Source organism: Oenanthe melanoleuca, chromosome 3 (assembly GCF_029582105.1).
Source record: "Oenanthe melanoleuca isolate GR-GAL-2019-014 chromosome 3, OMel1.0, whole genome shotgun sequence".
Lineage (NCBI taxonomy): Eukaryota > Metazoa > Chordata > Aves > Passeriformes > Muscicapidae > Oenanthe > Oenanthe melanoleuca.
Genome location: NC_079336.1, coordinates 87,504,488 through 87,530,228, shown reverse-complemented (window position 1 = coordinate 87,530,228; position 25,741 = coordinate 87,504,488). Strand labels below are relative to the sequence as shown.

Genomic DNA, 25,741 nt, shown 5'->3' with positions numbered 1-25,741 from the left:
AAAGTGCTTCAGCTAAGCAAATCCCATTGTATTCAAAAGAGGCTGTGAGAAACAGCAGCTGAAATATCCTGAAGTTATGTTACTGGTGTATTTCTCTCTAAAGAGAGTATAAAAATACACTTAATCATGCTTGTGGAATTGGGCAGTGGGTTTAGCTAGCTACAGTACTGCTTCATTTAAACCCACTTGAAGTTTGGGCTGAAAGATTTTGAAAGGGGCAATTGAAACAAACTAAATTCTCTGTCATTAATAGGTAAAATGTCATTTGGTTGGAGGAAACACTAATGAGATCTGTGGATGTGTGAGTAGCTGGAGTTGATACTGAAAGGTAGACAGTGTGGTGGACTCCTGTAATGGTTTTCCTTAAAAAGGAGTGCCTTGTGTTCTCATGTGACTGCCCAGCCAGAGGATCTTTGCAGCTGTGACAGGAGCCACCATCTCCTGCTGCCTGCCAGTGCCCAGGGAGCAGCACTGCTGTCTGTCTTGGCACCAGGTGTAGGTTTGAGTTGGCAGTCATAAAAAATGTGGCACTCACAGCTCCAGCAAGAATGGAGGCATGAATCCTGCTTAGATTTCTTTTCGTACTGATTGAAACTTCTTCTGGCTTGTATTGCAAACAAGTTCTTTTACTGGTGTAATTTCTAGCCCTAGTTCTGGTGTCCTGTTTGGAATGCTGTGCTGTACACAACTATTTGAGCTGTGTGTCCAGCAATGAAGACAGTATTGAGAGGAGTCCCTGTGTCTGCACTCAGGGAGGAGAAATACTGCTCATGTCTTGGTTTGGCCACCTGTTAGAGGCTTTGCATTCAAACTGAGTGTCATTGTGGATCAGTGCATGTGGCACAGAGGGAAACAGTTTGGTGGATCTGTCCTCAGTCAAGGGGTGAACTTTACTTGCTTAACCATCATGTGTTTTATTTATGCTCTGAGTAATTAACACTTTTTCAAAAATAAAAATTAAGTTAAAATTGAAACCAGGTACAATGCTGTTGACTGCAGTGGGAGTGATATCTAGGAAAACTGTGTGGGGACTGAAGCAATTGGGATTGGGTTCTGAAATGAGTATTTCCTCTAATGTAACCGTACCTTTGACTAATGTCTGACTGATGTGTTTTTTCAAACAGATACTAATTTTGTCTTGGGTAATGCCCAGATCGTGGATTGGCCCATTGTCTACAGCAATGATGGATTTTGCAAATTATCAGGATATCACAGAGCAGAAGTTATGCAAAAAAGCAGCACCTGCAGGTATTTGAGAACAGATTTATTTTCTGTAAAATAGCTTGTAGTGTTGTGCCTATTGCTTGAGAAGAAAAGTAATCTGTTTATTCCAGTTTTGTTTTTTATCTCCTGGGGCTACATCTGTCAAATATGCTTTCCAGGTGAAACAAAATCAAGGAAGAGCCATTTTTACAAGGTAAAAAAATGTCTCTGTGTCTTTGTCTGGTACCTGACTTGAATTTCTCCATTTACTTGCAGTTTTATGTATGGAGAGCTGACAGACAAAGATACAATTGACAAGGTCCGGCAAACCTTTGAGAACTATGAGATGAACTCCTTTGAAATCTTGATGTACAAGAAGAACAGTAAGTAGTGGATTGGTTTGTTCACTCATGTAGGTGCATAAAGTTGTTCTTAATAGTAGTGTAAACTGCAATTCTGTCACCCTGGAGGACGGTGCTTCATCTAGGGCTAAATAAGCCCCAGTTCTGCCACTTGGCCTGAAGGGGAGAAATGAGAACATTAGAGATGAAAGTCACTCAGGGAGGCAGAGGAAGCTTTCTGATATGTTCTGACATTTAGAGTAATTTGTGTGTGATGCTTTAAGACAACACTGAAGATTCCATCAACAATGGTAATACACAAGCTAAGTTTAGGCAAGTTTCCACTACAGAGAACATACTTTCTCAGTTTTTGAAAACTTGATGTAGCAAAGCCAGTATATAGTAGTCTTTGGAATAAAAAGAAGCCAGCTTTTGTTTTAGAAACTCAACTACTTCTGATGTTTTCAGATGAAACGTCTTTTGTTTTGGACAAAAAATCCTTAATTGGCACCTGACTTTTTTCCTTTGAAATTCAATCTGTCTGTAACTGCACATTTCAGCAGATGAACTACTTGCCCCAGACTTGGTGTCTCACCTAGCGTGGACTATGTCATGCACAGTTATTTCCATCTACTTTATGTCAACTAAAGTGTAAATACACTGAGGTCTTCAACCTGGCCAGATGTTAAGCTGAAAAAATTGCATTCTGTAACTTATTTTGCTCTTAACAATTTTGCCTTCTGATAATGAAGCTGGAACTGTCTGTATGCACAGTTTGTATGGCCTTGTTTTGTGCTGCTTTCCTCCTAGGGCTACCTGCCTCTAATGTTTACCTATTTTCTAAAAGCTGATTTCTGTTCCTAGCTCAGTTTGTGGCCATGGGGACCATATGCAGCTCACATCTATGCATCCAAAGCCAAATAAATAAGCTGCAGTCCTGGGATCTGGGAGAGTCTGGAATTCTCTCTTAGTTATCAGTGATTTGGCACCAAGAGACTATGCAGCTACTCTTCTGTCATGCTGCAGCATATGGCCTGTAGCAGAGCCTGGGGCCTCTCTGCCTTTTATGCAGATTTAAAGCAAGGTAACCGTGGAGGGAGGGATATTTCCTGCCTTGCAGTGCTCTCCTCCGAGGAGAGGTGGCCCAGAACAAAGTGCAGCTGTGCAGTAGCTGTGTTGTGTGACATGTGGAAGGACGGAGCTGCCATGGCTCTGCTCCCTGCAGAGGGTCACAGGCATGGGAAAAAGGAAAGCACAGAGCTTGCTGTCAGGTTTAACAAACCCCAGGGCGCCTAATGTTTGTTAGATTTGCAGCTTGAGAGATACATTAACTACTGTTACAGAGACTGGTAATAACCCTAGAGAGTTTTAGCTGAAAAATATCAAAAAAGAACATCCTGGAACTTTTTATTTATTTATTTATTTATTTTAAGCCACATCACAGAAAAACACTGTCCTATTTACCAGTCACTTACCACCCAGACTGCTCAGTGGCCTTTCCTTTGTGGTCACCTTACCTCTGCTTCAGCTATGGCAATGAACATGATTGGTTCTAACCTACTCTCAGTCTGAAAGCTTGGGAAAGGACCCTGAATTTTGTTAGACATTTTTTTCCTGCTCTTTGTTTCTTCTCTCTGGTCTCTCTGTTCATTCCTCATTCTATTTTCCTTTTTCAAATTAGCCAGTGAACTTGATGGAAATAGATTTTTCTTGTTCTTTACCTGTCTATACCCTCCTTATAAACTAATAGTCACAATAAATAGCAAGTTTTTGTCCCATTTTTCAGTTGTTGGATAATTGGTATGGTTTCCACATCTTTTACATTTAATGTTATTCTGGCTGTTTTAACAGTACAGTCTCTATCCTTTTGGAGGCAAAAAGGAAAACAAAATAGAAGTTTTGAGTCAATAATGATGTCTGTAGTGCAAGCCAGTCTTGTACTTTTTGGGAGCAGCAGCCATTTTTGTCTTTCTCTGAGTAACAATTATTCCCTGGTCTTACATGTCAAAGCAGATTGAGACATTTAATGATGCAGCTAGAAATGATAGTCTGTTTTGGTTTTTTGGTTTTTTTTTTTTTTTTTTTTGACCTGGCACTCTCCATGGCAGTGACCCAGTGCTAGTATTTACTTGATTGTCTGATCAGAGTACCCCATCCATCTGGTGATAGGTACAGTATATCCACAAACTTCATTGTAGCTCACAGTATTAACTCTAGAAACAACATAAAATTTCCTACCTTCATCATGTTTGCCATTTATGGATGCTGCCTCTACCCTGGCCTTTCCTCTCTTTGTCCTGTCCTCTCTGCATCCAAAAGAGACTATGCTCCCTGTTTTCAGAACTTGAAGTTGTGACAGGGATTTGATGATTCCTTGGGCTAGGCCCTAGATAACTTAGCAGATATGTAAAAATCATTGTTATTCTCTGGAAGAATTGCTTCCCAGAAATACAGAGCTTCTTCAGGATAATTGGAAGCAATTAGAGCAAACAGGTGCATAGCCACCAGATTTTTGTCATTGTTGCTTTGATGCCATCCAGTTGCATTCAGTGGGGATTCATTGTCATACCTGGAAGGAGACAAAGTAAAAGCTTTCTTTAATCAGGACTGCAAAATGACAACAGACAGACTGACAGTAATTTCGCATGAGAGCTTCAGTTCCATTGTTTAATTAGATGTGAACACCCAGTGACGCTGGAAGTATTGTTTATTTTTATATGGGAAAATTAAAACATTATTAAATCTGAAGTCAGTGGAGGTAAATGAACTTAAACCAAGGAAGGGTACAGCTAATGTATTAGAAAATATTTTCTATCTAGCCTTAGTCATATCTTACCTTACCTGAATCCATGTGTTTTAAATACCTAACTTCTTATGAGACTTTGATAGACATTTGTTAAGTTTTTAAACTTTATATTCAGCCTCATGAGTTAAAAATGGCTGAGTAAATTAAACTTGGATTTTCTTTGTCTTGTTTTTCTTCTACATTGTAGGCCTGGCACACAAGTGGTGCCAAAGCAGGCTTGTTCTATATGCACTTGCTTTCATTATTGATTAAGTAAATTTTTGTAAGAGTACAAAATTCACTTGCTTCTATCTGCCCCTGAAGAGGTGATGTCCAATTGAAGTCTAACCCCCTTTTCTATGCAGTACTTGACCTACTTCAGTGGAAGAATATTTGAAGTAGGGTGAACTCGTCAAAGGTGAAGTGCATCAAGAGTTAGAAAGAGTCTTCAAGTGTCCCCTGTCTGAGCAGAGGCATTCCCATTGCTTATGGTCTACAACTGTGCTGCAGAGAGGGTGTTAAGACACCTTTTTTTTTTTGTCTCAGAAGTTCTTTAGAGATAGGACCAGCAGAATGCTTGCCAGAATGCTGGGTTGGCTGTGGGTAACTATTTTGCACACTGCAAAGCAGTTTGGTAAAGCAGTAGCTCTTTGCAGGGTGGATATATTATGGTGACAGTGCCAAAGGCTGGAATGCACTTTCAATTTATGCTGGGGCTCACCTCCCTGTTTTCTGGGTGCTTGAACATTTAACACATTTACTGGCATGAATATTTGTGTGTCTGTGGTCTTTTTAATTGATCGTTTGTTTTTTTTTTAATTTTCATTTTAACATGCACACAATCTCCTCCCCTCCTTCTTTCTCCCTTTTCCCCCCAGTGTACTAGAAAGCCTTCAGATGTCAAAAAATGACAAATCAGCCTAAAATAGTGATTTGGTAGATTCTACTTGCATTTATCTTTGGGATCAGTGCTTTCTACAGAGGTTCAAAAGCAAACAGCCCCATCCTATTTTATAGGCAGCAAAATTCACTTCAGGGTGGTAGACCTGTGATTGCCCTCCACTAAAGAGTATCTCATAACTGTTACTGGTTCAAAGCATCTAAACCCATTTATATTTGTGTGTGCTGTGCCTGTAGTGTCTCCAGATGGAAACCTTTGCTTACCCATATTGTTGTATAGGAACAGAAGCAGGAAAGAATGAGGGTGTTGGAGTTAAGTGACTCCTCCTTCTGTATCCTCCTCAGCCTCTCACTGAAGTGTAGCTCCATTATTTGTCAAGCAGTATGCACACCTGCATCTCCTGTGAAATCCATCTGTGTGAGCTCAGTTACCTTCAGCAAGGTCAAATTAAATATTTTGGACTCATAAAACTGGTAATTCCTATTGATCTTGTCAACTTCAAAGGTGTCGGCAAGCAAGACCTGCCGTCCTCTCCACAAATATGTACAGAATTCCCAGTAGTAATCCTTTAATATTTTTCCTGGGGTAAATGGAAAGAAAATCAGTGTCTTCCTTATACTCAGGTTCTGTTATTCAGAGAACTCAGAATCAGGTGAACTGTGCCAGCACTACTGCAGTACAAGAGTGTGTGCTGAATTTTGTTTTCTACTGTGTTGTTTCAGTGTCATAGGATAACCCCTGTGAATAGCAATTCCACCTTTGGGGACTAAAATTGATTTTTTCTTAACTTAGCATGTAAAGATGTGACCTTTAGAAGCATTAGGTGCAACAGCATCCTACACCAGATAGAGAAGACACGAAGGTAGCAGCTTTAAAATTGCTGGGAATGTATTTAAAGGTTCACTCTTGTTGGTACAGAGAGGTGAGCTGCATGCTGAGTTGGTCTGTTCTCCTTTGGTACTCTCTGCTCAAAGCTGGAGTCTACAGGAAGACTTTTGCTTTGTCTTGCATGGTCAAATCTCATGGGCTTCACTGAACACCTGGTAAATATCTGCGTGGGCATAATGGCTTGCCAAACTCTCTCTGATCACACCTCATCAGCTGGTTTGCTAGTTCAACATTGTAAAACTGTTCAATGTTCAATTGTTTCATGAGAGAAACAATCTCATACTGAGTACCTGGGCATTAGTGAAACCCTAAAAGGAGTGGCTGCAATGGTCAGCCACACTGTTTATTTACCTTAACTCCTGCTGTCTGCATTGCTGCATGCAGGAATTGGTGGAGAAAGGGCAGGTGTTTCTATTTCCATACTGCTCAACTGCTTCCCTTCAGGACAATGTGTATCTGAACTGTTTGACTGAGACATTATCAAGTAATGCAGAGGTTGTGCTGCTTAGAGGAAACTTGCCCCATTCTTTAATGTCAGCTGAATTGTCAAAACATGGCTTTTTTTCATTGTAGTTTAAAATTAAATATTGTTTAATTAGTGGAAGGAAAAATAGTGTATTCCAATTTTAGTTAAACTATGCTTTCTGTAGTTTTGAGAAACAGTTGGCCTCTTTGGTTAAATGGCTCAAGGTATGGGCAAAGAGCACATTTAAACAGTGGTTTTGATTTTCATGTAACCTATTTTTGTTTGGCAGGAGGGAAAACTTAGGAGAGCTCAATGGTATGCTTGGGAAGAAGCTGGAATAGACCTTTCAGATCTCTTTCACTTTGATGGTGTAAGAATTTCTGAAAGACTTCAACCAAAGTTAACTAGCACATGAAATGCTGGTGCTCCTGCCCAGCAAGAGGCTGAACATATCGATGAAAGACACAGGACTGGAAAAAAGGATAGGGAAGACACAGTACTATTTGTCTTTCAGATGGGAGATTGAAAGATATGCAGAATTTTAGAGTGTGTTAGTCTGGAGAAGACTTGGGATGTGAATCACAGCCCTTGAAATAGTCTCTGCTTTAAGGCACCACCATAAGGACTGTGCTTAGGCCATAAAAGCCTATCAAGAGCTGCACCTGTTAATTCTGGATTGGCTAAGTAACTTGGGTACCATGAGTCAGGCTGGTTCTATGTGTACTGTCACACATTCATTGTAGATTTTCATTTCTCAGCTGTCCACACTGCTTGCCCTGCAGCTTTGAAGGGGCATTCCCTTTTCTAGCATGATTGGTGCTATTCCACTAGACAAACACTGCATTCTTTCACTGCTGATTCCAAATCTAACAGAAGCCAATGTAGCTCATGAGTGTTTACTTTTTTGTTTGTGCACTGGTATTGTCACTGAACTTTACCAGGGAAAGAGGTTGCCAGGACTAAAAACAGAATGTAAATGGAAGTAGATGTATTGTTGGAAACACTGGTAAACACTTTCTGTGTGGCTGTGCATCAGTGCAGACTGGGAAGTTACTCTTCTTTTGCCTTGAGAGCTCTGGAACATGCTGCAGTTTTACTGCCTGAATAACCCACAGGCTGAATCTGAAAATCACATTTTTTGTGATTAAATCTTTTTGTGCCACTGCCTTGTCATGGTTTTCTGGCTGAGCAGGGATGTTGGATTTGACACCAAGAGCATGAGGGCTGCCTGTAGGACGCTGAAATTCTAGTTTCCGACCTGATTTATAAGTAGTTTATATTTTAGGCTTTCCTGTTTAATAGTTAAATAAACTGTTTGAGAAGTAAAATTCTTCTGATAATTAAACTGGTATGCAGGACAAAAGCTGAGCATGGCCACTTCTTGGTTGAGCCATTTGGTGCTCCCACATTTCAGATCCAAATTCTGCTGTCAATGAGCTCCTGGTTGCAGAGCACTGTGGAAAGCCCATGTAATCCAGTATTGTGAGCACTCACCTCATGACTGCATTTTTATATTCACTTGTCTCCTACTCACAAGAGACACTGACAAGATGTTAGGGACTGCAGAGAAATTACAGTGTTGTGGAGGCAGGTACATGGCCTGGCAGAATTTTCCATCTACTTATTTCTGCCTTTGAAGTGTTGCTGTGTAGATCCCAAACTGGAAGATGATTTCTGCAGGCCCTGTGTGCCACCTTGGTTTTGCATTTTGCTCTGTTTGTGGCACTATGGAAATTACAAGGGTACCCAAATATTTGATTTGCATTTCATCAAACATGCCTACTTTTAGTTGTCAAGAACATCTGGCTCTTTCTTTTAGCATGTGGGGTGTGTCACTAGGTTATAACTTGGTTCTAGGTAAAAAAGTGTTTTGTCTTCCTTCTTCCTATAAATAATGCAACACATGAGTGGGAGTCAAGGGAGTCAGAAAGTAAAAACCCTGCTGATAAAAGCTCCTTGCCCTGCAGCAGCCTTAGAGAGGTTATTGGGAAAAGTCCTCTTGCTGCATTCAGAACATGTTAGGAAAATCTTCCAACAACATACTACAGCATAACTATAAAGGGAAGATGACATCATACATCTGAAAAATAGCCAGAATAGGAGGGTGAATTGCATCCTTTCTGTGTTGAGTACAGCATCTTCAAAAGCACTGTAGTAAGTTTTCATAGCTATGAGAGGCAGAGAAGAAACTGAGTGTGTAATTCAGCCTCAGTTCTGTGAAGGTTAATATTGTGAGCAGCCCATAGCAGAATGGCTGTAGCTTGAAGCAGTAAAACAATGCAAAGTGGTTTAAAGTGGTTTTGGGGAGGGGAAAATAATCCCTAATCAAAAAAAGTGCATGTAGATAAAGATCAAAAAGCAAGGCTGTGGATGGAGATCTTGGCTGATTAAAAAGTTGCAGTGTTAGTGAAGGGTGTTGAAGTGGGTAAAATGAAAAGCAGTCACCAAGGAGTCTCTGTAAAAGCAGGGTATGGATTTGATCAGCCTCAGAATAGTTCACATGTGAAGTTGGGAAAAACAAGTAGGCAAGAAGAAATTGAGATAGGCAATTTTAGGAGCTCTTGAGAAAGGGTAGTGTAAAGGGTGTTGCTGTCTAGAAAATTGCTGTTGGCTGTTTTGTGGCAGTGTCTTCTAAGCTCATTAGCAAGTTAGTGATGATTTTACTGGCATGGTTACTTTGCTGAATCTTTTTTCACACTTAGCATATTTGTTTGTTCATACTTTTTTTGAAGGAGTTGTTCAGGAATGTTAACTCTTTAAAAAAAGAGATATATTGACCCTTGAATACTTTCTGCCATGCAGGCATATTTCAGAAATGGCCACCAGTGATTCCATCTGGATTTCTCTGCTTTTTGAGCAGAGGCCTCCATGCATCATAGACCCTGCTGTTTATAGAAGTATCTGTACATATGGCATGGAATCTCAGCCAGAGTTTGAGACTGCTTGTGTGTTATGCAGGCACAGTGGGAGCCTTAGGAATTGAACTTGGTTTATGGAAGTTGTCCATGGGTTTTGGAGATGCCCTATCTTTCTGTAGCCAGAAAAGATTGCTCAGCAGTGAGGCTGGGAAACAGTCAGGTGAAGCACTGGTAACAACCTCTCTTATATTAACTTGGTTGGGAAAAAAGCTGCCTTTGCTTCCTTTTTTGAACAGTAACCTGTAAGATACCTGAGGTTTTCTTGTGACCTCTTGACAGCCAGAAAACACAAGTTGCCCTTGTTACTAAAACTATTGCATGAAATATACCATGTCGTGCTCATGTTAAAATACTGAGCAATTCAGGTGAAATACAGTCTGATCACTAGCATAGAGAAGGGTCCTGTGTCCTGAGAAAGAAAAGTAATAGTCTTCTAAGATCACTATTTCTCAAATAGACTTTGCTACGTGAGTGACAAAGATTGTGTGCTGCTCTTTATTTTGGCTTTCCCAGAGGGTCAAGCTCCTGCTGATCCTGATCTTATTTTGACCCCTAGTATGTAGATCCTTCTCTCCAAACAAAACTCAAAAGGGACACGTTAAAAAAATAGTTGCTCACAGTAAGCAAGCCTGAATCCTCTCTGTCTCTTACTTCTTGGGTTTGCAAAAGCAATAATGAGTTGTTTTCATAATCTGTGAGGATGTAGGGACAGTCTGAAAACCCATGTACAAACTCCCTGAAGGCTGAGGTCTGAAGTGTCCCTATTGCCATGTACCTCAGAGTGGGAGAAGTCATCTTTTTATGTCTATGAAGTAAAGACTGCAGCCATAGAAATGGTGCCTTCAGGGAGGTCATGTTATCACATACAGGAGCCAAGTGCTTTATTCTGAGCCCTCCAATCAGCTTATACTCAAATATCACTGAAAGCAGGGTGGTGAGTCTGGTGGAACAGCTGCCTTGTTACATGGAACATCATTGGTATCACTAGGATCTTCTCAGCAGTCCCAGCAGAACTGCCAGAAATGTGGAAAAGCAGGGCTGACTGACAGATTCTCTCCTCCAGGTGATCTGTGTGGATAGAGGTCAAGGAGAAATGGCAGCAGCATCTGAAGGGTTCTGTTGTGGGACCAACTTTTTCTGCAATATGCAGGCTTTAATCTCTCAAGCACTTTTAATTAGCAGTTCATCTGCTGCAGTAATTAGAAAGGTGCAGTTCTGTGCAGTGCAACTTGATGCCATCCACAGCCTGTGTTCTGGTCCTAATGACTTATTCTGTCCTGAATTCAGTGGACTATTGCTCCATGCTGGAGTGACTGGGAGCAGGCCCAGGGCAAGGCAAGCTGGAAAGCAGTTGGTGAAGGGTTTCCCGTCCATGGGGGGATTTCCAGGCTGGACCAGAGCTCCTGGAGTCTGGCTCTGAATCTAGACATAGGCTACTATAGCAGTTAGGGCATGGTCTTTTTTTAGGGCACTCCCTGTTGGCAGGGAATTATAAAGTCAACCAAACTGGTTATATTCTTGAGTTGAGACTCTGTGTTATGCTCATGTCCTAGGCACAGCTGGCCTGTTCTCAAATCCTGCAAGAGCCAGCAAGACACTGTTGTGTGCAGCCTTTGCACGTACATGGGACTCTTCCTTCAGATCACAAAGCAGTTCATAAGTTCGTGTTAACTTTGCAGGTGAAGTTCAGAAATTGAGTGATTCCTGAAGATTAAAAAGCTAAGCAGGGACAGAGCAGAGAACTTAAATGACAGACTTGTTAGCTGCTTTGTTATTTTTCCAAATAGGTGTTTGTAAAAAAAGCCAACATTAAAGTAACTTTTGCAGATGGCTGATTTGAGATGTAAACATCTAAACTGGCACATTTACTGTTCTGCCTGCCATTGACCAGTTCTTTGATGTGTTTGTTTCCAGGAACACCTGTCTGGTTCTTTGTGAAAATTGCTCCAATTCGAAACGAGCAGGATAAAGTGGTTTTATTTCTTTGCACTTTCAATGACATAACGGCTTTCAAGCAGCCCATTGAGGATGATTCATGTAAAGGTTGGTCTTTCTCACAATTATATATTTATGCTGCTTTTGTTTGTTTGCCCTGGTCTTGAAAGAGCTGAAGTCCTTTAAATACCCAAGCCAAAGAATTAAATGCTATAATAGCTTGTAGCTGTGCCACTGGGGATGGCATTTGTGCAAGAAATGGCTGCTGGTTTCTTTAGTGAAATTGCTCTGGCCTGCTCTGGAAAGGGTCATTGCTAATGAAAGCCCAGTTTACATGGTAAATAGGTACTATTCTTCCTTTAAAATACACTATTAACCTGCTCTCCAGCATAGCCTTCAAGGATTCACAATGTTGCTGGACGGCCCTGTACAAATTGTGTGTGAAATTATATGCAGAAACGGAGGAATTAACTTTGGCTGAGTCAAGCAAATTATGAGATTTCTTATGTTAAAGTTCTGGACTAGTTCCCTTTAGCCTATGTGAAGAGGTTCCAGTTATCTTAAGTGGAATCAGGTTTAAGCTGTTCTGGTGAGTGAAATAGCACTGCAGTGTTCTGCTCTTAACCCTTTGCTGAGCTACAGCCTGGAAATCTGGAAGCAAACTCAGCTGTGACAGCAGCATAAACTTTCCTCAGGTTCAGATCCTGTCAGAAATAGACCTTTTGTACCCTATGGAGAATTACAGAGACTTGCATTTTCTGGGGTAAAAAAGGATGTAAGTTCTCCTGTTGTTTGCATTTTTGTAGTATTTAATAATATTTGTAGTATTAAATTAAACAGGAAACTTGCTGTGAAGATGAACTGATTTACATTTGTTCTCAAAATATTATTCTTTAAAAACATAGTTTCTCAAAGTGGAAACACCTGTTACCATGAAAAAGGAAGTACAACCTTGACAAACATACCCTTTTCCAGACTATGTGGATAATTTTTTTCTCTTGTTATTTGTTTGGTTCCTTATTGCTTTAATAAAACTAAGAAAACTTACCTTGTCAGAAAGTTTGAGTCTGCAGTATTTTTTCCCTGCCTAGTGGTCCTCACTGTATCCTGATGAGGAGTGACAGCTCAGATAAATCAACATGATGCAGTAAAGCTGGCTCTCATTTATTTGCTGGTAGTGCAGGACCTTGCTTCATTTAGTCAGTTGATAAGCAGGACTTTCTGTCACAAGTGGTAGCTCTGTCCTTTTGCTTTCACAGGAGTTCCCTAATGTGGTAGAGATAGGCAGTTTGTCCTTCACTTTCAGTACAAAGAAACACTTTAACTTTTTTTTTTTTTTTTTTCCAATACAAGTATGTTGAAGAAAGGGAATGTTAATTTTGTTTTTCTTTTAAAATCTTCTTTGGATCTCGAAATTATGCTGCTCTTGCAGTGAGCATGGTAATTCTCAGTGATTACATATCTACAGCAATATATAGGCAGTAAACCTACACATAAGTGTATGGACTTGCAGAGGAGTTGATGATAAGCAGAATTTCTCCCTCAGGCCCATGGAAACTGGCAAAGTGACTAACAGAGGTTGCAAACAGAACTGATATATTATTTAGAGGCCACTGATTCACAGCTCAGCACTCCTTCTCTGAGTGCCATGTCTTCATGTACAGAAGAGATTGTGCACTAAATGTCTTTCAGATAATATTTCTGGATCTACTAAAATTAATAAAGCTGCAGAAGTTTCATGCTGGTAAGAGTTCACTTTATACACAAATCATAAAAGCATAATATAGATGGAACTGCACTTTCTGTTTTCATCCTTAATTTATCCCTTTTTCTTCTATAATTTACTTGCTGCAGGCTAGCTTTGGAATTTTTTTGTGTGATATTGGATCACACAACAAAATTTGATGCCAACACTTGATGGCTAGATGAGAAATGTCTTGGAGGAGCTGATTTGTCAAACAGAATTTTACATGTGTGTCCACGTCTTTAATGTTAGATCTCATTGTGCAATTGTATACTGTGAGAGGGGGAAGAACAGGCAGGTATGGGGTGTTATGGTATGTTTCCACTCACAGAGTGGAAAAATGTTTCTGGAAGACCTAAAAAAGGTAAAACTGTACTAGCTTGTTCTAAGAATCATTAGCACACATGAGCTTTGAGGAGGGCATATTCTTTGTGCTGTGTACAATGTTACACAGGAACTTTGTGGCATGCTTTCTTTTATAAGGGAATGTTTCTCCTATTCTCAACCCAAATGAACTCTCAATCTAAAAAAAACTAAAACTGTGAACTGAAAACTGATTGCTAAATAAATTATTTTTCCTTCTTTTACCTTCAGTCAGCTTAGCAAGTACTTTTACTGTGTTTGTATGTGTAATCAGTTTCCTATGTTTATGAGTACCTAATATGTAATAGGCTGCTTGTAGATGCTGATATGTTAATAAAATGTGCTATTTGCACATTTGCAGAGTGTTACAGTTTAAAGTATCTAAGATTTTCAAAATCAATGCCTGTATGTCTATGTAGAGAAAACATTAAATCGATCATGTTCTTGTAGTACATAAAGAGCAACTAATCTGTCAGGCTAAGCCTGCTTAGCTGTGGTGTATCTTGGTTTTCTATCACCTGCTGGCAATTTCAAGCTGCAAATGCTCAATTGTTCAGCTGCAAATGATGCAGCTCCTTGAGTGAAAAGTGTAGAGCTGTAATGGCAGGTGTTTGACTACACAAAGATGAATAGGCATCTTTCATCTGAAGGTGACTCAGAGGGATAGAAGGTCCCAGTACCATTTTTCCTGCTTATTTTTTTTAATTGATTAATAGTATCAGACATTGGAATAGATGAAACAAGAAAGTCACATAAAAAACATTCTCATTGTAGCCTTTGTTAATTGATTCAGAAAATTTAGATGATGTTTATTTTATGGCTTCCATGGTAGGTAAGTAAGCTTGCTTTTAAAGCAGCAGCTTTAAAAATAGTGTGTTCTAAATAAAACCACTTAAAAATAGCATGTCAGTGATGTTGATAATATTTTAAAACAACCTCTTTCCACTTTTTCCCGTTTGCTTGCCCCTTGGAAAAAATCAAGGAAACGAGGTTTACTTGAATAAAAGAAGGCAAAATCAAGCTATAGCATAGCTAAATTTGGCTTGTCAAGTGGTAGGTCACCTTCTTAGCTGAATTTTAAAGTATATACTATATTTGGAATTAATGCATTTTGTCTGTATATATCTCTCCTGGTTTGAGATCTAACACACCAATATGAGATGCTTGAGACTATTGTATAAAGTGGAATGCATCACTTTATGCAAAACAATTATTTGTGCAGACAAATAGAAACTGTGCTTGCACTCTGAGCAGCTTCTAAGAAGTTTGCCTAAACAGGATTTGAATGTATGAGTAGAAGGTGAACATAACCAGAAGCATCTATGCTGTCTCACAGGAGTCTGAAAGCTAAGCTTTGGATCCTAATTTTTGCTTTTGATATTTTGTTTTTATACCAAGAGGTGGTCAAATTCAACATCACTGAATCAAGTAGTAAATGGTTGTTATCCTCCAAGATAATGTAGCCTTCTGTGCTTTGTAGCAATCATCAGTTGCCATCTCCTCTGCAGAAGATGCTTTATTTCATTCTGCAGCAAAGGCGTCCTTTGCATAACAAGCAGGAGTACAGACACAAAAAATATTTTGTTTGTCTCCTTCATCTTAATTCAGGGAAAAATTCACATTTCCTTCCCTCCACCCCGCTTTTTTGTTTCTGGGTTGTTTTTTTTTTGGTTTTTTTTTTTTTTTTTTTTAGGATTTTTGGTTCTGTTTTTAAAGATGTATTTATATGAACAGAGCCAGTGTTTGAAATATTTTGATTAAGATGTATTTTCTTTTCATCTGGATGAAATGTTTTCTTAAAAAGAGGAAACAAATGAAAGGGAAGTAGTGAGTATATTAAAAAAACTTCAGTATACTTTCCCAGTCCAGATGGAAAAATAATACTGTTTTAGTCATGAGGTTTCAAAGAGAAGGAGCACTGCAGAGGAGCTGGATGGATGTAAGAAAGGATCTTTCATGTGTGGGAATACAAAAGTGGCTTGACTGTAGACAAGAACTGCTGGAATCTTGATTTACTAACATTTACACAGTTGTATGAACAGCAGACTTGTGGACAAAGAAGCTTTTTCTCTGGCAAACAACAGCTTCTTGTTCTGACTCTAGGAATTGTGTAAGTCATGGATCAGCAAGGTGGTAACGAGTTCTGTAACTGCCACAGTTCCCAGTGTTTGAATTCTTGAGTTAGCAGGAATGAATTGAGAAGAGTGGTAGGAAACAAATAGCTGCCTACAAATAAATAATAAATGCTGTTGTGCTTGAGTATCAACTTACCTAAAAATACAGAAAATTGGCTTCTTCAACTTAAGCCATTGTTAAATGAAACTTCATGCTTTAAAGAAGAAAAGTTCTGATGAGTTAAATGCCACATCACAAATGTATATTTCAATGCCATATTTTCACATGAAACAAATCTCAGGGGACAGCTTTTGTAATCATCTTGTCTCGGGTGTTATCAGAAGCAATTTCTATTCACCTTTTTGCGAAGAAATGGTGGACAACTGAAAAGAGCATTGTGGAATGCAGGAGTGCTGGAATCAGTGCTGTTAATCTTGAAGGCTTTCTGTCCTTTTGAAGCTGGAAGTATTTTAATGTCATTTCGTTGCTTTGTCTGTGCATGATATTTTCTGCAGAATTGAGAAAAGAGACCAGACAATGATTAAAATGGGTTAGAATCAAAGACAGGGGCACAGACAAGCACCACCATGGGGTGGTATCCAGCTTTATGTTTGGTTCCTGAATTTCAAGCTGTCTTCTCTTCTATGTGAGCTTATCTTGTTTGAGGAATATATATATGCCTATATTAGAACCAACTAGGATTATTAGATTTAAATTTAATCTATATTTTTTCTGTTTATAGAGGAAAATAATGGATGTAGGGTTATGCCAACTGCTTATGTTGAAAGAGATTAGGAGAAAATACTCCTAATCCATATTGTCTGGTCCCTCTGTTTTAGCAGGACTGATACCAATATATTCTTACACCATTCTGAAGCTTAGTTCCTTGTCTTGGAAAGCTCCATGACCCTTAAAATTTAGTGTTTGTGTTTGGTCCTACGGCTTAAGTCAATTACTTGACCTGTCTTTGTGATAGATAATTGACCTGCTGTTGGCTGTGTCTCTACTTACAGTTCTGGAGGAAACATTGCAATAAATTCAACAGATACTGTTGTCTTTTCAGGCATTACTGGAGAAGTTATCATTCCAAAGGTTTAATACTCGCATTCTATTTAAGTTTTATTTTCTTTTTTCCTGTGCCACAATCTGCAGGTCTAACTGCATGCTGGATTAGCCACTTTTTTTTATCTTTTTCTTTCACAAAAACCAAAACCCCAAAAGGCAATACAAGGAGGAGAATGTTCTGTTCTAAAGATGAAATTCTTACACGTTGCACATTGATTCAGTGCCTGGTTTTAAGCATACTGTACCAAGTTTGGCTCCCTAGGTGTAGAAAGAAATAGGGTGTGTACTCCCGATTTATGTCTACACTGCTTTAAAAAGCCAAGCTGAAAAGCCCTGCCTCATGACACAATCTCTTGCCTGAAACAGTTATATTGCTTTCAGATCAGAGTTTGGGATAGAGGGTGAGTGCTAATGTTTGCGGAAACAGTTTTTTTGTGTGCCATTTAGGCACCCACAAGTGAGATGTTCAACACGTAGGGCAGAGGAGATGCTTGCAGGGGATGCTGAGGAGAGAGGAATGGGTTAAGCTGTACTTTTCAGAAGGAGACGACTCCTGGGAAGAAGGGGGTGCACCCGAAGGTGCTCAGCATTCACAGCCACAGCTCACACCCCAGAGTTATCTAGCAGTGCTTTTGTGCAAGAAAGCTCAAGTGAGCTTTCTTTTCACCCTCTCTGTGTATATCCGAATAGGCCAAATCTTAGAACAATGTTAGGAAGAAAATGCACACTCGAAGTTTTTCCTCAGGTTTTGAACCAAATTTCGCATCTTCCAGGAGCATGCTCAGCCCATCAGTCCGGTTTGAGTCACTAAAAGGAGCTGTCTATGTTACCTGCCATTAGAAACATTTTGCGTGTGGTAAGGGAGGCAGGTTTCGAGTTCCCGGGTGGAGCTGGAGCTCCTGGTCAGTCGTGTTTCCCGTTCGGAGCGAGCCCCGTTCGCTCCGGTTCAGCACCACGGCCAGCGCCGCAGTGCCCGTCCCGCGGCCGCTGCTCCCGGCCCGAGCACCGCCCGTGCCCCTTGGAGCTCATCCCGCCCTGTGCTGGCAGGCTGGGGGAGCTGTGTGAGCTCAGTCTGGAGAGGAGACTCCAAGGACACCTTGTAGCACCTTCCAGTACCTAAAAAGGATCTACAAGAAAGCAGTGTAGGCAACATTTTCCAGGTTCTCAATATAAACTGCATCTTCAAAAGTGCTAGGCATCCTTAGTTGGAGTATGATAGGAGATGAACTCAAGAGTTCCCAGGTGGTGCTAGCATTTTTCAAGATTGGAACTAAAAGCACTGATACTTTCCTTTCAGTCTACCAAAAATATCCAGATGTATACTTTGCCTTTCTGTTATGGTAAAGTACTGCTCATGAAGATTATAGTTGTAGCTAGCTCTTTTGACTGTCGCTGAAGGTCTTCTATTTTGAGGGATATTTGAAACCACTGTAAAAAATATTCTGAATTAAAATTCAGCATATGACTTCTCTGCCAGAAACTGCTAAATGTTTAATTTGAGTTTGAGAAAATCTATTAGTATATTCCCCCTTTTGTTTAGAGAGAGTAAAATTAATGATTTTGTTTTGCTTTTCTGCACTGCTTTTTATTATCTTATGTATATTTCTCTGCTTATTCCAGATCTATGCTCGATGCATCTGAGGCCAGATTCACTTCTGTTACAGACAACTGTAATTTTCATTGTGCATGACTCTAGCCTTACATCTTGATTAGTCTGGAGTGTTCTTCTGCAGTGCTGCGAGATCCAAATCTGATCATTAGATTTAATATGAGATTATTGCATAGTGGACATTTATCCTTGCAAAATATGCAGTTCATGTAGCAGTACTTTTGTAGAGTCATTGAATACAAAGTGACAGAAGTCATGGGTTTTATTTCTGTACCACGCTGACACCTATTTTCTGACTTGCTTTTATCTGGTACTTGGTTAAATTATACTTCCTTCTGGTCAGTATTAAAGCAGATCGCTCTGTTTTAACGTCTTTTTCTCCCTTTATTTGTAAGAGGTTTTATGATGTTTGTGCAGCTTTTTTTGGTAATGTGTCCAATCTTGCATGTTTCCTCAAGGTTGGGGGAAGTTTGCCCGCTTGACCCGTGCCCTCACCAGCAGCAGAGGAGTGCTGCAGCAGCTTGCTCCCAGCGTGCAGAAAGGAGAGAATGTTCACAAGCACTCAAGACTTGCTGAGGTAATTTTTTCTTTCCCTAGGAGGCTGTAAAGAAATTTTTTAGCCTTTGTGGATATGTCATCTCTGCATGAGCCAAGGACTGTCAGTCCTCCCTGCCCTGGTAATCCGGTACATGTGCTGTGAAATGTGTCCTATGGCAGCAGAATGAAAACAGGTGTCCCAGAGACTTTGTGTAATCTAAATGCAGTGTTGTGTTCCATCTTGGCAAAGTCTTAGAAAGGTGTTATTAAAATAATGTTTTCTTGCTCAGTTTTCATTCTTCTGAGGATCTTAATAAGAGTAGGATCTTGGACTATCTACGTACATAAAACTGAGGTGAGAAAAACTTGGTCTAGTACACAATGGAAAATCCATGTGGAGAAGCCATGATGTGGTTATTCTCTGAATTAATTTATATCTACTTACCTTTCAGTGGGATCCCAACCCTCCATTACCAACTGGTTAAAACCTATGTTTAAGTTACTGCTTTTATGGACAGAACAGTTGTAAGATGCCACAAGCAACACTGCAGACAGATTGGGAAAATGAGATCTTGTGGTTTAAATAGCCTTTCAAAGTTTTGAGATAAGCTCCAGGCAGAGAAGGCCCCTCAAAGCACTTAGGGTTTGAGGGCTTTCACCACGAGGGGGAGAGACTGTCCCAAGTTTCCTGTAGCTGTCTCCTGGGCCAGTAGCAGGGTCTCTGTGCTTGGGGAGAGGTTTGATATGGTGTTAATGACAGCACAGCCAATATAACATGGCAGTCCTCTGTCACTTCCTGCTGTGAATGCCATGGCAGCAGCTATGGCTTGACAATAATTCTTGATTTTCCTGTGCAGCTGGAGGTGTAAGGCGTTGATGGGTGCCATGAGGTCTCCATATAGTCAGTTATGCTATGGGTCCTGTTGTATATGTCTTAGATTCTATGCAAACTAAAAATCTCCTGTCTTGTTATCATGTATAATGGCAAAATTCCTGCAGACAGGATCTTACCTGCTCAGTATTTAATACAGAGGAGCTCACGAAGGGGAAGCCAATTTCTGCTGGAAGCAGAGAAGAACATGGATCATACTAGGACAGGGAAGGGACAGACATTCACAGACGTTCACAGACTCCATACTCCAGGGAATCCATGTGATGATGGGAGACATGTCTACCCTGAGGTTGCTTTAGTGTCCTGGAATTTTGAATAATTTTCCCCCTAATCCTACTCAAGGCTTCATATCAAATAATCCTTTCTTCTCTTTAGATGCCTAGCCTTGAACTTTAGTTCATGCTAAAATGTAGGCATCAAAATGTAAGGTGAAGAGTCTAAGGTTATTCTATTCTAGGTTATTCTATTTGGCATGGATGTCAAAGACTTCATGTTACCAAAACTTCTTGCAAGTCCATGTGCTCAACAAGCCTTTGCAAGTATTCTTACTGGCACAGCCAATTGACTCATTACAAATAATAAAGGGCAAGTGTATAGTGTACATGTCTGAAATTAGTTTCTTTAATTGCTGACTGAATATTGCGGTCATAATTTTACAAAGAACATTAGCCCCAGCTGCAATGTTAGGTAGCTTTTTTTTCTGTTGTAATTTAATTTAAGTCAATAGAACTACACTAGAGAAAAGAAGAGTGCAGATAATCATACAGACAAGGCCACTTTTCTTTATTTGAAGATAGATGGGGTGCCAGGCTTCTTATTCTGCAAAGGTTTCTTGATAATATTGAATATGGAATCTTTAGCAGTTCCCTGTTGTATTTTCAAATTTTTTTTTTCTTCATCCCTGTAGTAGCCTATCTGAAATTTTAAAATTCATCCTTTTTCTTTTGCTTCTCACTTTGACATTTCACATCAATCTTGTTTGTGTGAGAAGGCTCTGCGTTTATTGCAGTGTTATTTGTGTTGCTCTTAGTTATTTATCACTTACATATTTGAATGTCTCGGGAGGCTGTTGCATCCTAGAACCTGAGCAGAGCAAGGTGTTGGAGCCTGCCACAACAGCTTACAATTTTTTATTGTTTGTGGAACAGTTTAAGGAAGGTGTTAGTGACAGACTAACAGGCCATGGATAACACAAGCAGTGTCTGTGAAGCTTCAGTCTCGACTTTCGCCAGTAGGCACAGACATTTTTTTAGTCTGACTTCTCTAATAGCAGTCATATGAAAACTCCTTAAATTAATTATGCAATTAACACAAAGGTGTTAGGTAACTGTGAGACAACATTTTGCAATAGGAGTTTGTAAAGCAACTGATGCATTTCTGTTGCTTAATTGCCAAGGAGCTGATTGTAGGGATGGTTCTTCCTGGTCACTGCTGAATGATTACATGTGTCATCTGCACCTCTGGTCTTAGCTAATGTGTTCTGCACCTTTGCCAGGTGGTTCTGGGCAAACAAGACTGCGTCAAAATTTAAAAAAATATGATAGTTATGAGAAATAAAAGCAGAGAAATTATAATGGTGCTTAGCAGCACTGCTTAAGAATGGAACCTCTGCCATTTTTTTTTCAACATTGTTTACCAGGAACTTATAACTGCCATTAAAACTGCCAATCAAAATATTGAGGCTTAGCTCCTAGCCCTTAGCTCGGGAGCAATTTGTGTGGGTGCTTGGGAAAACAAAAGCAAGGGAGAGTGAGAGAAAGCAAATAGGTGCAATTGAAAACATGAAAAGGAGAGATTAAGCTGGAAATAAGTGAGTGTTTATGTGTTAGCTTTTTTTTGCCCCCCAGTCATACAGTCTTAAAAATAAATAAATCATTGTAATCACTTGTGATGCAATTTATGACTCCTGACTTGGGATATATTCACCATTTTGTAAAAAAAATAGGATTTTTTTTAAAAAATTGCTGTGTTTGAAAAAGAACACAGTCTTGTAAAACCCGTGATGAAATTTGGCATTTCTGCTCTTGGAATAAAATTCTCCAGCATTAGAGAGCTATTAAAGCATCATGCATCATTACCACAAATAATAAATGCAGATAATACAGCTGTATTATCTGATGACTAATAAGTAACTGAAATAATACTTTCATTAATAAGTTTCTGAAATAAATATTTCTTTTACTATGATAAAACTGTATAATAGTGAAAAATCTTCCAAAACCAGAGTTGTTTCAATTATTCAGAAAATCGTAGTAATCAAATTGTCCAGTGCACATGGATGGAAGCTCAGCATATTGGTTTATTTAGTTGTGTACATTTTCTTCATGATTACTTTTATTTCAGTCTCTTGGGATTTGGTTTTTTTTCCTCTCCAGAAGTCTCTTTACAAGCAGTTTGAACGTGGTTAGTTCATGTGGGTGTGTAACCACACCTGAGTGCTTTAGCAAACCTGTCTCAGGTTGGCACTACCCAGTCTAGAGGCTGGAGTGCAGCAGGAGCCCCTTGGAATAGGGCAGAGGGTACTTGGCATCGAGCTGGGTTTGCTGGATGGTGCAGAGAGAGTGGGGTTTATAGCTTTTAATCTCCAGATGACCCAGGGGTGGTGTGTGTGTGGGAAGGACAGTGAAGAAATAGACTTGGTGTGGCCCTTGGCATGAAAAGTGGAGAAAGGAGCTCTTGGAACTTGCGTGCAGTGACCTGGCAGAACCTTGAGCTTTAGCACTAAGCTCTGTGGACCTCCTTCCATGGTTTCTGTGCAGTACTGAGCTCTTTTGATGTGCTTTGCAATAAAGGCACATGATTGTTCTCTGAGATTATAAAGCTTTGTTGTAGGCGTGTTTCTCTTCCTTCCAGTGAAATGAAGATTTTGGTGCCTTTGAAAGCTCTTGGCTGGCAATGCCGGGCACTGTGAGATTTTCCAGTGTGCAAGGCAAGTTACCTTTGCTGGGAAAGAGTGTGAGCTGGGGCAGTGCCCTTCTTTCACCTCAGGCTGTGAAATCATCTCTGGCAGTGCCAGCAAGATGGGGTGGTTTTACAAAGGTGTGTGTTAGTTATGCAGTGAGAGGCAGCCCAGGCTAGAACTTGTCACCTCCAGCCCAACCCAAAAAGAGGAGGCACCTCAGGCTTGCTGCAGGTGGCTTTCCCCACCTGGTGAGTGATTGGAATCCCTGTGTCATTCCTTGATGCCTGTATCCTGCCCCTCCATTCAGGATTGATGCCCACAGTGCTGGTGCACATCCTTCTGCTGGAGAACAACTAAAGCCATGGCCCCTGGTCTCTTTAAATAACCATTGGCAGGGCTTCACCAGACACACCAAGGGGGTAACAGAAGTTCAAAAGACTTATTAATAAGGTCCCTAGCTATTCAGAGTTTAGAGTATGTTTACTTTCTAAATAGAAAGGAAGGAGATCAATCAGTCATCAATCCTTTTATTTTCTTGTGCTGTAGCCCTTGAATCTCAAACAAGGAAAGAGAGACTGCTTTGTATTTGGTGATGACATTTTAAAATACTGAAGCAGCAGTTTATTGTCTTAACGAGTTGGAACTAGAAGTCTGTTTTTTCTGCATTCAGTTTTACATCTTTGCAATTCCACTGGCTTTATTTTTATGTTGTTTTCTATTTACAACAAAATAATGGACAGCATAATTTAGCCCCTTCTTTTTGCCAGAGATTGTTCTTGCCTTTTCCCCTATTTGGATATGCAGGTATATATTAGTATATTTTCCAGTAGATTTAGTTTTGTTAATGCAATATTTCCACAAATTCTTGGAGTACAAAAACAGCAGCAGTGACCAAAATGGAGTACATTATGCAATTCTCAGTCTAGAACTTATGTATGTGTAGTAAGAACCATCTGACAAGAGCAAGCAAACTCTTTTTCAATTTTTCATGGTTGAGGTTCCTGTGCTGATTAGAATAGTTACCAAAATATGGGACTTCTTCATGTAATACCAGGGGCTAAAAAATAAGCTGTAGTAGGTCTGTGGTTGCAGAAGAAGCAATTATGCTTTCCTGCTGCATTTGAAGGGAGATCCTGCCTCCCCACACCAGGAAAATCTGAGCATTAGAACTGAAATCCCACAAAATGAAAAATGTTACTGTGTGATGGAGGTGCTTGGTTTATTGATTATATTTATCTTGATTATTCCAGTGAATGAGTGTTGCAGAGGTCTCTCCTTGCCCAGTGAAGCATATTTCAGGCTTAGGATCCTATGTTAGAGCTGCTGCTCATGCAGAGCCTCATAAAAACCAGTAGTAACTCATTGCTTTCCAAGTGATTCAGGTACAGCTGCAATGTGCAAACAGGAAAGGCAGGAGATATTTGCAATATTGATTTGGGCTAGAGCTTTTGTTGGGAAAAGACATCACAACATCTGTCACTGGGACTGCAAACAAGCCTTGAAGGGAGTGATGCTCTGAGTAACACACGGACTCAGTACACAATCTCTGCCTCTTCCAGTCACACCAGTGACTTTTGGGGACTGCATGGGCTGCCTCCTGCAGAGAAGAGAGACTGCATGTGCCCTGTGCTGTTTCCAGCTCCTCTCAACACAGGAGAGCTTAATTCCCTTTTTTTGTTGGTAGTAGGGAGAACCTACATGAATCAGGGTCGGGATCAATAGACTACATAATACTGCAGTGAACACGTCTGAGTCCTAGTTGGGTCTGCAGGTGAAATGTTCTTTTCTCCTCTTTTCTGTCATTCTAGAAACTCAGTGAAACAAAAATACTGAGTCCTCTTACTTTTTTAAAACCAATTTTTTCTCAAACTCTTAATACCTCTGTGGTAACATGCAGGTCTGTCAGAGCAGGTCATGTTAATTCTCTTCAGGAGAACATACTGTGCTCAAAGTCAGTAGGCTTGCAATTCCCATTCTCATTTACACATGTGTGAGGAACTGTGATCTGACAGTGTCTGACCCCTGTTGTGTACATGAGTAAGTGATTATGTGAAGTTCAGAGCAGCAGGGAATTTCATCTGAGACTGTTTTGTCCAAGTAGAACTTTTGTAGCTGATTGTTTTCTTTTGTCCCCTTGGGCTGAAACTGTTGGAAAAAAATCTCACCAGTTCACCAAAAAAAGAAGAAGAAGAAGAAAAAAAGGCACTCAAAAAAGCCTGCAGATAAAATCCATGTCTAAATAACTGACATAAAAAAGCTGAGATAAGGAGCATGAAAGGAATACATCCTTCTATTCTAGCTGTGTTGTCTTATCTTTTCCCAGAGAAAAGCTGCCATTTAATTTCCTTCCCTGCTTCCTATTGCTCTGAACTATGTGTAAGTAAATGTGAAAAAGGAACCATGCTCCTGAATACTTCTCACAGGTTCTGTGAGTTAGGCATTACAAAACAGCAAGCGGGACATGGAGGCATTGGAGCATGTCTGAGGAAAGGCAATGAAGGCAGAAGGGTTTAGGGAGCAAGTTTAATGAGGAGCTGGGATTGTTTAGCTGGAGAGAAAGAGGCTCAGAGGAGACCATTGGCTCCCTACAATGCCTGAAGGGAGGTTGTAGCAAGGGAGAAATCCAGCTTCTCTTCCAGGCAGCAAATGACAGGACTAGAGGAAATGGCCTCAAGTTGCACCAGGGGAGATTTAGATTAGATATTAGGAAAAATTTCATCACTGAATGGGTTGTCAAGCATTGGAACAGATTTCCCAGGGAATGGTGGCATTTCTGTACATAGAAGGGTTCAGAAGGTGTGTGGATGTGGCACCTGGGGATGTGGTTTGTTGGAGAACATGGTGGTACTGGGTTAATCGTTGGACTCAACAATCTTGGAGATCTTTTCCAACCTTAATTATTCCATCTTTCTATGATTCTACCTCATCAGGTAGTTAAGATATTGAAATGGTCTGAATGAAAAAGGTGAAGTCCAAAAAGAGATTATTGAAGCTAATGATAGATATCTGTGGGCTTTGGACCTGCACAGCCCAAAGAAGAGGAAGAAAGGCCTGTGCATTCATGATAGATTGTAGAA

The 25,741-nt window shown here is 40.1% G+C and overlaps 1 protein-coding gene across 1 annotated transcript in view; it reads left to right on the top strand.

Moving 5' to 3' along the window:
- The window catches only part of KCNH1 (potassium voltage-gated channel subfamily H member 1), a 165,513-nt gene that overhangs the window by 9,942 nt on the left and 129,830 nt on the right, over positions 1 to 25,741 (top strand). Inside the window, exons 2-5 of the mRNA XM_056487440.1 lie at positions 1,125 to 1,248; positions 1,480 to 1,586; positions 11,417 to 11,545; positions 18,792 to 18,910. Coding sequence (XP_056343415.1) covers positions 1,125 to 1,248; positions 1,480 to 1,586; positions 11,417 to 11,545; positions 18,792 to 18,910 — 479 coding nt within the window. The remainder of the gene's footprint in view (positions 1 to 1,124; positions 1,249 to 1,479; positions 1,587 to 11,416; positions 11,546 to 18,791; positions 18,911 to 25,741) is intronic.